Source organism: Chaetodon trifascialis, chromosome 24 (genome assembly GCF_039877785.1).
Source record: "Chaetodon trifascialis isolate fChaTrf1 chromosome 24, fChaTrf1.hap1, whole genome shotgun sequence".
NCBI lineage: Eukaryota > Metazoa > Chordata > Actinopteri > Chaetodontiformes > Chaetodontidae > Chaetodon > Chaetodon trifascialis.
The window spans coordinates 5,835,745-5,851,420 of record NC_092079.1 but is presented as its reverse complement, the minus strand read 5'-3'; the positions used below and the strand labels follow the sequence as shown (position 1 = coordinate 5,851,420).

General features: G+C 43.8%; 2 protein-coding genes across 5 annotated transcripts in view; both read left to right on the top strand.

Annotated features, from left to right (window-relative positions):
* The window catches only part of zranb3 (zinc finger, RAN-binding domain containing 3), a 74,282-nt gene extending 65,473 nt beyond the window's left edge, over positions 1–8,809 (top strand). For 3 of the 4 annotated variants that reach the window (XM_070957591.1, XM_070957590.1, XM_070957592.1), the window contains exons 19-22: positions 1,064–1,222; positions 2,267–2,459; positions 5,679–5,810; positions 6,519–7,188. In XM_070957591.1, the coding sequence (XP_070813692.1) occupies positions 1,064–1,222; positions 2,267–2,459; positions 5,679–5,810; positions 6,519–6,617 (583 nt within the window). In that variant the 3' untranslated portion in view covers positions 6,618–7,188. Of the gene's footprint in view, positions 1–1,063; positions 1,223–2,266; positions 2,460–5,678; positions 5,811–6,518; positions 7,189–8,143 lie in introns of those variants that run through there. The other variant, XM_070957593.1, reaches the window with a different exon arrangement.
* A 3,042-nt stretch (positions 8,810–11,851) lies between these two features.
* LOC139328017 (transmembrane protein 163a-like) overlaps positions 11,852–15,676 on the top strand; it is a 37,363-nt gene continuing 33,538 nt past the window's right edge. Inside the window, 1 exon segment of the mRNA XM_070958131.1 lies at positions 11,852–12,084. Within this exon segment, the coding sequence (XP_070814232.1) occupies positions 11,971–12,084 (114 nt within the window). The 5' untranslated portion in view covers positions 11,852–11,970.

Sequence of the window (15,676 nt, the reverse complement as noted above, 5' to 3'; positions counted from 1 at the left end):
AATGTTCTGCAGATACATCACCGTCATGTATATAACCACAATATGCGGACAGTTTCCCACACACAGCAGCCGTATGCCCATCGACTCGTTATCTGCACCTCACAAAGCAAGCACAGGTCATTTTATTGGATGAATATATAACGAATTGCGTCTGCTGTACTGCTGATGTTGAAAACACATTAGCTCTGCACTGAATGTGGCTGTTGATTTGCAGATCGATGTCTTATCATGTTGGTCAAGGTCTCTTTGAAGTTCGGTGCACAAAGGGTTAAAAATCTGCCGCCGTCGTGCTGCCTGTATCAAAGCGATGTAAAGAATGGATTGCATACGCAGATGGAACAGATTTATCTTGTGGAATTAGCTGCATTTTATCTGCCTTATCATCTGACATTGAATATAGTTGTGATTACCGTATTTGGCATTTCTTGGCAATACGTTGAAGTATTTACTCACATTTCATCATATTAAGTCACATTAGTGATTGACGCGTTGCATTGCTCAGCGTACTTAATGCTGAAGCGTTAGCATGTACACTGGACAGAGCTCCCATTCATTTCCAAAGCTGTCAGAGTCAGCTGTCATGGGCTCTTATGTGTGTTGTTAAATGCCATCACCTTTCGAACTTCACGCCTCCAGTTTGTAACAGGTTGTCTGACAAATATTCAACATCCAGCTGAAAATAACCCTGATGACTGATGATAATCACTTATAAGTTCCCTCCAAAGCCACAGACGACATTATACTTTGCCGCATTAATATGTCCTTTAATATATTCCATTATTCTACATAATTTTTCTTTCAGATCTACAGCTTCATCTGACACTTGCTTGAAGTGCTTCAACTTGAACTTCAGCTCCTATGTAACATCTGACATGCAAACAGATCTTTTCCCTGGAGAATTTACAACATCTGTCATTGATTTGATGGTGATTGAAGAGTGATTTAGGTTTTCACTTTGAGTGAACAATCTTGATATACTGAGTGCTGATAAGAGCGAGCAGCCAAAGAAGGAACTCTTCTTTGTCGGTGTCACAGATTTCTTTCTCGATCTGTGTCTCTGCAGGCAGGACAGTGATTCCTGTGAGACAGCGGAGAAGCAGCCATCATCAGAATCCAGTTACCTGCAGGCAGTGAACATTGATGGGGTCCCTCTGTGTCTGTCCTGCCAGCAGGCCTGTCCTACCACTGGTGGGGCGTGGGACAATCGATTCTGCAGCCACAGGTATAGTGACACTAAACGCACAGTTTAGAAGCTAGTGTGTGCTAAGTGAGACAAGTGTTAAATAGCAGATGCATGTGAATCTTAGCATTCCCTGTTTGTATCACCGGATGGGTGGGGTCAGCTGCAATGGGGCAATCCAGGCAGTCTTTGGTAAAATGTCAGTCAAAGAAAAGCATATTCAATCACCTGTTAAATAGTTTAAACAGACTTTCCAGCAGTGATTGTTGTCTGTGCCAAAGCCCAACCATCTGGCACGGAAAAAATCAATTTTTCTCCAAGCTGGAAGAGTTTTTGTGCAATATAAACTCAAAAATGCAACAGTATAATGTTGCCTTCACCATGTTGCTTTGCACTGTAGAAAGAATACTGTTAGCTAAATTAGATAGCTGTTCCCAGATTTGACTGCAGCTCTGATTGTTGCTAGGGTCCTTTTTTCCAGTTCAGATGATAATGATTCAGTCTCTGCAATGTCTTGCTGTCCCTGACTTTTCACCCTTTCCTGCTCACTCCCATGGTCACTCTGAATAAGAACGTCAACTAAATATCTTTTTTGTGTCACACTATGTTTTTCTTCATTTCTGCTTTATTGATAGTGAGAGCTGGAGAGAGACAGGAAAGGGAGGTGAGGGAGAGAGGGGGTGCCATGTAGCAAAGGGCCGGCCTTGATGCATGGTACACACTCACTACCAGAGGAGCCTATCTTAAATTATTTTCAATAAAAAAATGCATCCCTTTAGTCTTTGTACCCATTTAAAGTACAAATTCAATTTCCTCAAGCGGTTTTCAAGGGCCGGCGCCTGGTCATTCAGTCAAGGTGAGATACTGTACTTCACTGCTCTGTACCTGGATGTTATCAAACTTCAACACAATGTTATTTTCTACAAATGATGGCTGTACGCCTTTGAGCAGAACCATAGCCACGGTCGAGAAAGTGACGATAGTGACTTTCTTCTTTTTATGAAAATAAAGTATTTCATCTGTGAGTGTTGTGAGGGTAAAGGTGTGGACATTCTAGTCCAGATTTCTATGTTTCTCCACCCACAGGTGTCAGGAGGAGTTCCAGTTGCGCACCAGCCAAACCTACATGCGCTCGCGGGTGTTCGAGGCGGAGCAGGGCATCTGCCAGCACTGCGGCCTCCGTGCCCACGACCTGTTCATGAAGGTCCGTGTCGCCCCACCTGCCCAGCGCAAGGAGATGCTGGAGAACACGTGGCTCGCCCAGCTGTCACTCAAACAGGTCAGAAGCCAGTGTTTTGATTGTTTTTTTCTGATACTGTACTTCAGTGTAAACTGCATGTCTGTGATCAGATATGAAAGATATACATAATGTCTTGGAGTCCAAAAAAATGCTGATTTCATAAATACACAAGACATTTCTACAGCCACGCTATCAGCTCTGTGAGGTTGGTGCTTACAGCTAAATGGTAGGATGCTAATATGTTCACAATGATAAATTAAGCATGCTGATGTTTAGCAGCTATCATGTTGAACATGGCTACCATCTTATTTTAATGTGTTAACTTGCTCACATTTGGCAATTAGCACTAAAGACAGAGTGTAGTTGAGGTTAATGGGATGTCTTCAGTGATTTAGGTGGAATTAGATGTTTTAGGGATTTGGGTTCGGGTGAAATAAGGTTACTGGCACCTTCAGTACATTCTCAGTATGTAACTACTTTATTAGATGCACAGTATTAAAAATCCTTCAACTCACACATTATGTTAACATCAGTCTCCTAATGTGAGCTTAAGAACTGACAAGGAAAGCCATTTTTTTATTTGTGTAAGTGCAAAAATAAAAGCACCCTGTGTTCTCCATCCCACCCACCTACGCATACATGCACGCGCGCACACACATGCGCACACACACAGGTTGATCTGCACTCCAGGGGGCCAGCTCCCAGTAAATGGATTGCTGGGCCCATTGATTTTTTTCCCAGTGCCAGGCCTCGACCAGTAAGCCTGTTTGATTTGGTTGGCTGTTATCCTGCAAAGCCACCCCCTGCCCCCCCTTCCTTATGCACACACACACACACACACACACACACACACACACACACACGCACGCATACACACGCACACCTCCCTTCCCAGTGCCGCCGGCAGCAGCATCAGCGCCGATCGATGCACCAAGCTTTAGAGGAAACAAACTCAGCCACATGATAAGACGCCACAGCGGTGGAGGAGCCTTGAGATTATAGGCTCATTCTTTGGTTCATACAGGGGGTTCTGGTGTGTGTGTGTGTGTGTGTGTGTGTCTGTGCGTGTGTGAGTGTGTGTGTTTCCTGGTGCGTATACATGTGTAGATGTGTCTTTATGTGTACCTTGGGGTCTTTTGGTGTGCAAGTATGTGTATAACAGAATTTGTGCATGTGTGTGTTGGTATTTTAGTGTGTGTGTGTGTGTGTGTGTGTGTGTGTGTGTGTGTGTGTGTGTGTGTGTGTGTGTGTGTGTGTGTGTGTGTGTGTGTATTTTCTGTGCCTGTGAGCAGAATTGTGGTGTGTTAAAGTGTGTAGTAGTGCTGGCCTGGTGTAGCAAGGTGCATGGTTTTGGCACAAAAGCAGGTTCAATTGACTGGAGAGTGTGTGTTTGTGTGTGTGTGTGTGTGTGTGTGTGTGTGTGTGAAAGCTGAACTCTGCCCCTGTGAGCAGGCCTGTTCTTTAAATCTGTTGGGATCAATTCCAGCTCGCTGCCTTAATGTCGAACAGAGTAGCACTCAAAGCAGGAAAATGGATTTTTTGCCCTGAACTCTTCCCATCAGGCTCCTCTCTCTCTGTTTCCAATTCTCTCAATCATCTTTTGCTCTTCGCCTTGCTTGCTCTGTATTCTCTCCTTTAGTTTGTATTCCTTTCTTTCTTCCTTTTTTCTATTTCTGTCTTTCCCTCTTTTCATCTCTTTTCTATGTCTTTTCAAAATAAGATCAAGCATTTGGTTCAGATGTAGCAAGCCACATACTGGTGCTGTTCCCAGTGTTTCCTCACTGCTCCTCTGCAGCCCCTGTAAAGACCTTCATCAAACTGTATTGAGACACAGTGGTGCTTTAAGCTAAATGCTAATGTCAGCATGCTAACATGAGCGCAGGAGCAAGACCAATACACCAATGTTTAGCAGCTAATTTTTCTCATGTCTGTCTTAATATGCGATCATGCTAACATTTAATCAGTAATTAGCAATTAAAAACAAGTATCTAGTACTTAATTCGAAGCGACATGGTTCCAGTAGCCTTGCCTGCACCTTTAAGGTTTGTAACATGCTTCAGCAGGTAATGTTCACCATGTTCATCATCTTAGTTTAGCATGTTAGCACGCTAACATTTGCCCAGTATTGGTATGCTAATGGTTTCTCACTCTGTTGAGAGGCAAAGCAATTAGTTGTCTTTATATTTTTACTTGGGACTTGGATTTGCTGGCAAAGTTGATGCTACAAACAGGATTTCCCCCAATTACAATGAATAATCATATTTTACATTTGCAGTCTGCAATAATCTGCGGTGAGCAAGATCTGTGATCTGAAATGTTATCTTTGCAATGCAGTAGCTCAGCTAAGAGACCATCCACAATATTGATATCAGGCTATCGTTGCTGTCCAGTGAAAACCATGGATCTTCAAAGTTTTTCAAATAAACTGAAGGAGCTTGATTGCATTGTCACAAAGCTGGAACCCCTAGAAAAGCAATGGTGTGGTGTGTAAATGTAGAATTCCTGAAAGCCATTCACAGCTTAAAAACATGGACGTTATTTTCTGGAGTTTATTTAACCTCCTTTCTGTGTCTCTGTCAGGCTGATTAACATGTACTCACTGATTAAGTTTCCCTACAGCTGCTGCTATGTAGGCCAACAGTTTATATGGCCGTACCTGTGTACCCCATCTGACGGTGATGGATAGCAGAAAGTCAGTTTGAGACTCACATTGATCTCATTATTTTAAACCTTTATCAGAGGCCTTTTTCTGCTCTTTTTCATTTAATTGTTTCCTGCTGTAGCTTTTTGCCATTGCTGTCATGTGTCCTCCTTGAGCCTTATTTGTTTTTATCTTCTTTTATTGTGAAGTGTCATTGCAGAAGTGCCCCCGCGGTGCTGAGATTCGTTTAATTCGAATGATCTTGTGTGTGTGTGTGTGTGTGTGTGTGTGTGTGTGTGTGTGTGTGTGTGTGTGTGTGTGTGTGTGTGTGTGTGTGTGTGTGTGTGTGTGTGTGTGTGTGTGTGTGTGTGTGTGTGTGTGTGTGTGTGTGTGTGCAGCAAAAGAACAATTTAGGTCACTTTAGCACTCGGAGAACAAGAGTGAGCTTTACTAAAGACATCACATCAGCTATAGAAACTAACTTCAGCATAGATGGATGGTTTGGGAGGGCAGCACACTCAGAGCTTGTTTTTGGCAATTTGGAGCATTATGAGAAAGCATCCAAGGGTAGTCAGTGAACTGAGACGCTCACTAATTCATCCTGTGTGTGTTTCTAGCTGAATGAGATGATCCGCGCTCCGGTCGAAGGGGATTTCTGGCAGGTCGACCACATCCGGCCGGTCTACAGCGGAGGAGGACAGTGCACCCTGGACAACCTGCAGACGCTCTGCACCGTCTGCCACAAGGCCGTACGTGCACACTCCGCATCGCTGCACCCTTAACAACAGCAGCACCAGCTTTTAGAGCCAAAGGGCTTAAGGGGCAAAAGCAATTTGTCTAACATTTAAGGTGCACAGTGGATGGACCTCTCCTTTATCCCCATATAAAAAGAAAGCCTCATCACTCATGTTGAGGATCACATGTGATGTCAGTAATGCGATACACGGTCAAACACATTGATCAAAAGTCCCACCATCCCTCACATAGCTATATACCGCCTGTAATAACTTCACATGATGTAGCTGTATGACATCTTGATGTATAGTATTTGTTGCAAAAGGCTACTGTATATATCTGTCTTGGGAACATTTTGCTTCATGAGCATCTTCAGTCAATATTTCATAATCACAGACAATTCGCTTCTTAAGAACAGAGCTGATGCGAGAGCAGAGGTTTCGAAATCAAATAGAGCTTTCATTGTAAGCTAAAATGTGCTTTACTTTCACGCCAGAAAGCGGTTTTGTCAGAGTGGGTGTCAGTTTAGAAGGAAACGCTTCATATTTTGACGTATCTAAACTGATGTGGAGAACTGCGCGTTCTGATAAGGGGATCCTCTCGCTGTTTATGCCACCGCTCAGACACTCTAATCTAGGGATGCTCAATATATTGATCTCACTTTTCTCTTCAGTGCAGACTGCAGATTTGACTCTTACATCATGCTCCATTTTTCTCCACAGAGGACGGCTCAGCAAGCCAAAGAACGGAGCCAGATGAGGAAGAGCGCCGCAGCCTCCAAGGTTGCGTCAGACATCAGGATGTTCTTCACCAGGAAATGAAATGGAGGTTCAGTAGTGGCTATATGGGTGGAAAATTTCCTTAATCAAATTGAACTGGTGCGATTTGTGAGATGCATCATGATTTTTCAGTAACAAAACTCACATCAGAGTGTCAGAAATGCCTGACAGATTGGGATGAAAGGCTTGGATTTCCTTTGAACCCCTTCAAGATTCCTACTTTCCTTCTCCCTCTCTCTGCGATGGTAGCGGTGTCCTGTTGGTGGAGAATTACTCAAAAAAACAGTGACGACTGCGTCAAATGCAAATTCAGCCAACTCCCCTCTCGTCCCCGAACCGTCACAAGTGCGGTAGTCGTGATTTATGACGGCCCCTTTTTGCTCGAGGCTGAAATGGAGCAGGTTGTTTAGAGAGATGCTGCTATTTTAAGATTTTGCAAACTTGGTGAAAAGTAGCAGGTGAGGGATGAGTCGGGGCCTGTGTGATTAAAACTCCGCGGCGGAAAACACGCGTGTCCTCATTGGCGCCCTCAACAAGTGCCGCCTTGTAAATCCTTCTTTTTGGAAGATAGATGAACGCTTCTCGTGAAATAAAAACCTATTTTCATCTATTTCATGTTGTCTCCCTCTGTTCCTCTGGTGCTTTAACCACGGTTTGGACTGTAAATACACCAAGACGTTGGTTGTTCTGACAAGCTAGGAAATCGTTTCATCGCCTCAAGTCATGAACATTATTGGCCATGTCCACGCATCTACCTCCTACCATCTTCAGCTGTGCTTGATGATCTGAGCAGGGCTAAAGTCAGTCAGGAGGGCTATGTTTAGAGAGACGGAGAGCAGAGTTACTATGGAAACAAGGCTTCAGGTTCAGCAATGTCGGGAATATTGAATCTCTTCTTGTGAGAGTTATACAATGAGCCAGACAGACATCAGAAACTCCAATCAATATCAGCAGGCTCCTGTGAAAATGAGGCCGTCACATTCCTCCGCAGCACAATCTGACTTCCCCTCTCGGCGCCGAGGCTCCGCGGTTCGACGTCGCAGATGTCGTCATGTCACGATTTGTCTGTCTGTCAGCCGTGTCAAACTCCGAACTCAGCAAATTCTGCCGTCGCCAGAAAAGTTTTACATTTTTCTGGCAGCCCCAACTTCTCTTAGCCTATCAGAGCACTCGGTCGAAGCCACAGCTGCTAACTTTCTCGGAGCCCATGTGGGTGCACGCGTGGGTGTGTGTGTATTTCCCCTACGGCTGCTCTAGGTCTCCACTTAATAAGACCGTTGTTCCTCTCCTGTCCAAACCGACAAGCTTTGTGAGTAATGAACATCTCCCAGGCAGCCTTCCAACAACAGCAGGTTTCAGTGTCAGTTGCTGTCAGCAGCCAATGACTCTGATCTGCTGTTTTATTACACCCAAAAGGTGTGTGTGCGTGCGTGTGTGCGGGAGAGAGAAAGCAAGTGAAGAAGTAGCGCAGACGTGTAGCTGAGTGTGTCGTCTGTGCGTTACACAAATAACGTGTGTGTGTTTCACAGAGAGGTGTATATTGGAAGAGTGTTGTGTGTGTTTGTCAGACGGAGCCATAATGAGGCAGCGCCCAGATGAAGACGTCTCATGTTCTTCCCAGAGGGTCTGCTGGGTAAAGAGCAGCGCTGCAGCCGCGTGACACTGTTTGCGTTGGACAACCTATCAGCTCAGAGGAAAAACATTACCTCCGCAGGTGATGACAGTAATAAAGATGGACTCAAACACCGACGGACGGCCGCAGAGGTTTGCATGTTTGCTCTCTGTCTAACACGCTCATCCCCTCCACTCTTTCTTTAGAGCCAGCATCAGAGCAAAACTCACTCTTTCCATCAAGTGCAATCAACATCTTTGCCTCGGTGCCACCACTGTGGAGACATTTCAGCAGGTTTCATAGCAACGCGGCAGACTCTGAACGTCACATGGCCAAAATTAGCCGGGCAAATGTCTAGCGGAAATAATGACATATAGTTAGAAAATCAGAGTATAGTTCCAAAGAAAGGACAATAATAAGAGGAAAGCCAAATAGCGCCATCAGAAGAAAATCCTCGCAAATGGAATTAAGGAGAAAAAAACAGCATAAAATTGCCAAAATGAATACAGCAGAAATCTCTTGGAGTCTTTTGATATTGTAAAACTGCAGTATTATTTCAAAAAAGAAACAAAATTTGTCATGAAGTGCAGAGAGATGGACAAACACACATTGTTGGTTTTCATATGATTACAAACAAAAGAAGAAAGGACCAGTCGGAGAGCAATACATTTCCTCGACATGCGAATGTCAGAGTTGCAACAGAAACTGTGTTTCTCAATGTGGGTCAGAGGACCTCCAGGGACCCTTCAGAGGACTCCTGGGGGTCCACGGCAAATTGAGAAATAGATTAATAGCGCTGTAACTCAATTCCACAGGAATTTCTTCTAATTACAGGCATTACATTATGTATGAGAATGAGTATTGTTAATTGTAGATTTCATTTTCAATATGATCTCCCCACAGGATGGTGACAAACTGTGTCTTTTTAGGGGTCTGTTGCATGTCAGTGTCTGAAAAGTGCTCTTCCAAGCAGGCAAAACTTGACAGTAAACTGTACAAATCATTCATAATTCAATCGTGATTTGCATTCAGACAGAAGGGCGTTATATTTGGCGCCATTCCATTGGTTATTCCATTTCAACCTCGCCTGCCCCCATAATCTACTTTGGCCTTTTCAGCTGAAGGAAGCGCTTCTACAAACCCAATCTTGTGTGACAGGTGTGATGGAGAAGGGCCAATAAAAGCCTGCACGGCGCGCTGCGTGCAGCCACCGGCTCTCCAATCCGTGGCTGAATCCTGCTGTGGTTTGATTCCTGGCTGCCACACTCTCCACTGTGATCCCTCTGTGTCTGTGACCCTCCCTGCCCTTCAGCAACAAAAAGGAAATAGACACGAGGGAGGTCATACCCCGCTGCTCTCCTTCAGGAGTGTAAAACAGGAATGGCACCGTCTGTTTTGCCAGAGCACCTCTGATTTTATTTCACTGGGAGGGAATGAGAGCTGCAGAACCTCATTACAGAAAAGGAATGGATCTACAGTCAGACCTCTGCGGTTTTGTGTCACAACATCAAGAAAGCTTGTATTCTAAAAGGCTGCACCCGTATCGTCTAATTGAACTCCGGAGTCGGCGTTTAGGAAGCAATTCTTGGCTTTAAACAGCCACAGCCGATGAGAGGCTTTTGTCTTTATTGTCATATTATCTCTTGGGATGGTGATGAGATGATTAATCATTTCCTGCTGCAGCCTCGCGCTCGCAGAAGGCTGGCACCGCTCAGCAGAGCGCAACGCCCTGGGTGGAGGGAAACGGTATTATGGCCCAGGTAATTGGTAGAGGACCATCACTCATAAGCGATCTAATTAATCTCATTAAAACATCCCTCTCTGGTTGCATAGAGTTGTTTCTTGAGGACCGCTGCAACAGAAGGACTTTTCCAAAATGGGCTTATCCATCCTGATGAGTGTCATACACGCAGAAGAGAAAGTGCAGCTGAAGCAAGTGACAGAAAATCAATGCAACAATGCCACGTAAACCGCGGTTGGCCATTTCCTAATGTCATTCTGCGTAGTAGGGGATGTGCGGTGGTAAAAGGATGCTTTCTCATTGCTCAGCTGGAGCTGGCTTTTGTCAAGTCCAAATTCTATTTATTCAAGATGGCTCCCTGGTTGTCTCCCAAGACGCATGGCATGCTGCGGATTAAGACCAAAAACGCAATCAATTCACCCAGCAGGAGATCAGGGGAAATAACAGATAAGGTTCTTAGCATAATTCATACAGTCCCCAATCTGGCTAGGATTAATGTATGTCTTCACTGTAGCTCGCTCTCATTTGTATGTTGGAGCTCGTGTGGGGCTAAATTGGCGCTTCATGTGGCCCATTACAATCAGGCTTTGTTTGGAAAAGGCCCCCGTGAGGACTGGATGTGACCACATTGTTCTACAAGACATCTGTACCTAATGCAATTTCGGAGTGATGTAATCTCATCTATATTTTATTATCACAAAGCTTTTCCTCTGTTGCAATTTACAGCAGGTCGTGTCAGCATATTAATCTGCATATAAACAAAAACAACGTGGAGTATTCGGTGAAAAAAGTCTGCCAAATGCATAGCACCACTTCAAGCCAAGACGAGAATGTATGCAGCATTAACTCAACATGAAGTTCATACATTAAAATGTTACATAGAGTCACAGAAGAGTCCTGGTGGTACTTGACATCAGTGGAATAAAGCCTACAGTTTTACCGTTTTCTCCCTTTAATGTCTGCTGTGTTCAGATGATTGAGGTGAGACATGGAAAGCCCTCCAACAAGTTCCCCTTTCATGAGCCTTAAAAGACATCTTTTCATCTCCCATTTCATTTTGCAGCCATTGATCAGCCATCTTTTATAGATTGCTTCCAGACATCTATTCAGCCGCTGTGTCTCCACTCACCACGTCTGTATTTCATAGGTCTTAATGGCAAGGTCTGGCTTTTGTGCGTAGATTAAAACCGGGATCGCAATCACTTAAATCGCCAATAAATTCACAGGAAATAGTCTTAGTTGACTTTAGTGAAAAGCGAATCAACAGCGAGGAAAGTTTCATGGTGCACGCTGATGCAAAACTGGGCAGATTTTCAAATTTGGGGGCAAAACAGGACTTCTCTTGCCTCATCCTGTGACATTGTTTTTTTTTTTTTTTTTTTTCTTTATTTCGGCGCATGAGCCAGAAAAAGGTCATGTCAGTCGTGTGACAAGAGTGACAGGTCTGGGGCATCATTACTGAGACTTGGAAGGTCTGTGTAAGCACCTTTGGTCACCTCAGGAGAATAGATCCCCACTGCGCTGCTGCCGGCCTAATGAGCACAGACAGCCCTGCGTCTAATGAGAAGAGGGCGATTGCGACTGTCTTCCATCAGCCCTCTGCTCCGTCGGTACAACATCCCATAATGCCTTGAACACGCAGCATGAGCAGCCGAACAGCGGCGGATATCTTGTCACACATCAATGCAGGGGCTATGGAGTCGGCGAATCTGCCAAAATGTCCCCGCCGCTGGTCCGGAGCTGAAAACATTGCGACTGGGTTTCCTTTAGGTTGACTTGATATTCACCCACAGCCTATAAGCTCATGTGACTGCATAAAATCGCAGCACTTTTCAGTCACTGCAGGAAAGTATCCCCTGCCTGTCCTCCATGTTGTCCCTTCTTTCCAGCTGGCGAAACATGTTTGGATTACATCTACTAAAGCAGTCCTTTTTAGTTCCCAGTCAAACATTTTGTGAATTCCTGGCATCTCAAACTTAACTTACTTTTTGCTTCTGTTCTCAGCCTCTTTGCATTTCAGATTAGAGTGTGAGTGATGCTTTATGGATGGCAGAAGGGAACCTCAGCCCTATTCACATGCACCCCTCCAGCAGATGAAAAACAGCTCACCTTCTTGCACGTGTTGCAAGTACGGATGCATCAAAAAAGAGCGACAGGTTTGCAGCATTAACTGTGTACTTCACTGGAAATCTATGGCTAAATTAGCTCTTCTGTCCACATTGAAAAGGTTACATTTTCTCAAACCCGTATGAACAGCTTTCAGTGGATACTAGTGGACAGATTGGCTTTGGACTCGGCAACAATTGATTCGCCTTTGGTGACGGTCCAGATCTGGGATTTCTGCCACTAGATGATTATCACCTTGTAGCCATAATTATAAAACTAGCAGGAAAAAAAAAAAAAAAAGTTTGAGATGAGTTCGCAAAAGGCCAAGAAATGAGTTTAACTTGAGTCTGAAGTGTTAGGAGCAATTTCTTAGGGTGTAAGCTTCAGAGTTGTTCAGCGTTGGCGGTGGTTTTTTGAGTGCCTCCTAGTTACCAAATTAGTCCAATCAAATCAGAGAGGAAGGAAACACCTTTTCTTAGCAGCAGAGCACCATTATTCACATTCTGCAAAGTTATATTGGCATTTAAATGTGCATTTTCAGCCAAGGCTGTATAAAGCTGTGATGGAAGTAATAATGAAGCCTTCCCTCCCTCATGCTGTATCATTAGCAAAGAGCTAAGCCTATTAATACACTGACGAGCAGTGAGTGTAATTACTGTGACCACAAAGAATGTGCCATTTACCTCCTTTGTTTATCATATTCTCAATGCATTGTGGCAAACGGCACTGAAAAAAATATGGTCATCCTCAGATTAGTTTGAAAATGATTTCACTGGATGCTGCCAGATACACATAAAATGCAAGTGAAGGAAAATATGAAGCCAAGTGCAACCAATCTGTCTTCAATCTTTCATCATTTATGGAAATCTGACTTCATACTGATGCAAAACCAATTATACCTGTGTCACAAACGTCCGTTGAAATTTATTGATAAGTACTTTGACAATTGGCTGTTTGAGTGGGTTGCATTTGGCCACTCAACCGTGGACATCTTCACACCCACACCACTTTTTTTTTATATATTTAATAATTTTTTTCTTTTTTTTGTGTGTACTCAGTTATGCCAGTTTCTCAATTACTGTGAGTGGGCTGGTGCAAAAAGAAAAGGGGGGAAAGTTGGCTATAGCAACATTCACCAGCAGCCCACACAGAATTATTCTATGTGATGATATAAATCTTATTTAATTATGTGATAGCGGGCAGGTTTGCCAGCCGTGATGAGAGGAGCGAGGTGTTCAGATATACCTGGAGAAGCGAGAGCTTTTCAGCGAGTTGGGCCATTTAACACGTGGCAGAAGCATCAGCGTTAATTCTGAGAGTGTAAAACCTGACTCAACTCCGTGCCAGTGTTTATGTAAGTCCACACCATCGGATAACTTTTTTTCAGGTAGTTCTGAACTCATGATGTCCTAGATTCATATCAGGTGTGTTAGTGAACAGCCAACACTGCTGGCAGCAAGTAACTAACAGAAAATCAGGTGTCCAGAGTCTTGACAGCAGCTGGATGGTGGATGCTATGATGCCTTTTGTCATCTGATAAATGAGAGGCTCATGACTTAAGTCCAGTGCCAATGCAGGATGTGCAGAAGTGTCACCGTAAGGTCACCACTTTGAAATACAAGGACAGCCGAACAGGATTTGAATTACAGGTGATGTTAAAATCTTCCCAACTCCTCTGGAGAAATAAATCCAGTCCAAATTGGTCTGTAACACACGGGCACATAAACCCCAGTAAAACCACTGCTTGGGGGATTTTTTTTGCACAGATTACATATGAGGTACAACGTTTTAATTTGTGAGCATGTGGGCACGTGCAGGCAGATTGTTTATACCTTTTCAAGGTAAGCTAAGATAAGCTAACAGTCTCCTGGTTACAGACATGACAACGGCATCTATCTTTTCGTCTAACTCTCAGCAAAAAGGCAAACAAGCATTCTTCCCAAACTGTTGAGCTATTTCTTCAACCATAGTTTATTTGCCACATCCACAATCCCTCCCTAAGTTTAGTCATACTGTAGTTGCCATGCACACATATTGCAGGAAGCAAGAACTGGCCCTGGCAAACATCGTCAAATCATCCAATTTCAGTGTCCTCATCTGGTTCATAATCCATTCATGTTTGACAGCAGTAGATTTCTGCACATACATGAAGCCTTGTGGTTCTGGCTCCGAAATAGATTAGCTAAGTTCAGATGAAATTTTAGCGTCCGTGGGGAACTTTTCTTGCTTTAGCTACAGAGAAAAAGATAGAGAGGAATGAAGAGGATACAACCAGTAAACACAACAATGAAACATATTCAGAGTAATAGAGCAAATAAATAAACATACAGCACCTTTACATAAACAGGATTATAGTGTATGAACAGAAAAATGTCCAAACAGGCAAATATGGTGAAGCTATTCATAGTGTAACGTGTGCTGGAGTGATTGAACCTTCGTCAAATTAATGAGAAGCTGATTCAAAGGAAGAAAGAGAAGATAATAAGAGGGCATGAACACACACCGGAGGAATTACCCAGCAGCAGGTGCATCTCATCTTCGGGATATTTCTCTCAGACACACAGAGGATTAGCTTTGTTCCACCCACAAATGCACACACAAAGGCATAAATCACTGCCACACACACACACACACATATACACACTCTCTGCTGTTGAGGACATGTCAATAGAAGATTACAGATGTTTCAGAAGCAAAACAGTCTTTTGGCGTCATTATCTCAATGTCAGTGCTGTAATGCTTGACATCACATTAAGGCACCATAGGCAAACCAAGAAAAAAAGTTAAATATGGACACAAGAACAAACCCTTTGTCGTATTATGATGGCTCGTGCTTTTTATACCTGCTGTGCCAGACAAGCACAGCAGGTATGAGAATATATAGTTTTTAGTGCCTGTCATTATTGTGTAATATACTTTATGAAACTGCAGTAGTTATAGAAGCAAGATCCCATTATCGTAACTCAAAACTGAAACTGGAGTCACTATTTTCATCTGTGCTGCTTCACCTTAAAATATCAATAAACCCTTGGCAGCACCCCCACTGCTTCACCCTGCCGCTGCAAACACAGAAAACCAGATTTCTATGCTCTGTCGACCCAAATCCAGCTTTGGAAAGCCTCAACTCCTACCTTTCCAATTCAGCTTTCTCAATAACCAACTCATCCTCCTCCTCACACTCCCACTCTGCCTCATAATCCATAAGGTTTTTGTTTCGCTGCTACGCCGATGACACCCAGCTGTATCTCCCACGGAAACCTGATGATCCAAATAGCTGCTTCTGTCTTGTTAGCTGCGTCCTATGGCGTCACGTTAGGACGTGCTAGGAGTTCACGAAAGCATGTTTATAAGCCAAAGAGCCAATCAGTTTGGCAAATGAAGGTCGGGAAAATGAGTTTGAGGGTGTATAACAACATATTGTGTATTCCTGTTTGCATATCACTTTGTTTAGTGTGTATTCAACTCTCCTCTTTTATTGACCATTTTTAAATATCTGAAGCATACTCTGCTCTGAACCTTAGAGCTACCAGGAGCTGGCTAAGGCTCGGATCCATCATATAAACTGATTCAGATAGACATCCAGGGTGCACCCCCGCCTCTCCCCCACTGTCAGCTAGAACCCTCCAAAGGATGAGCAGTTAC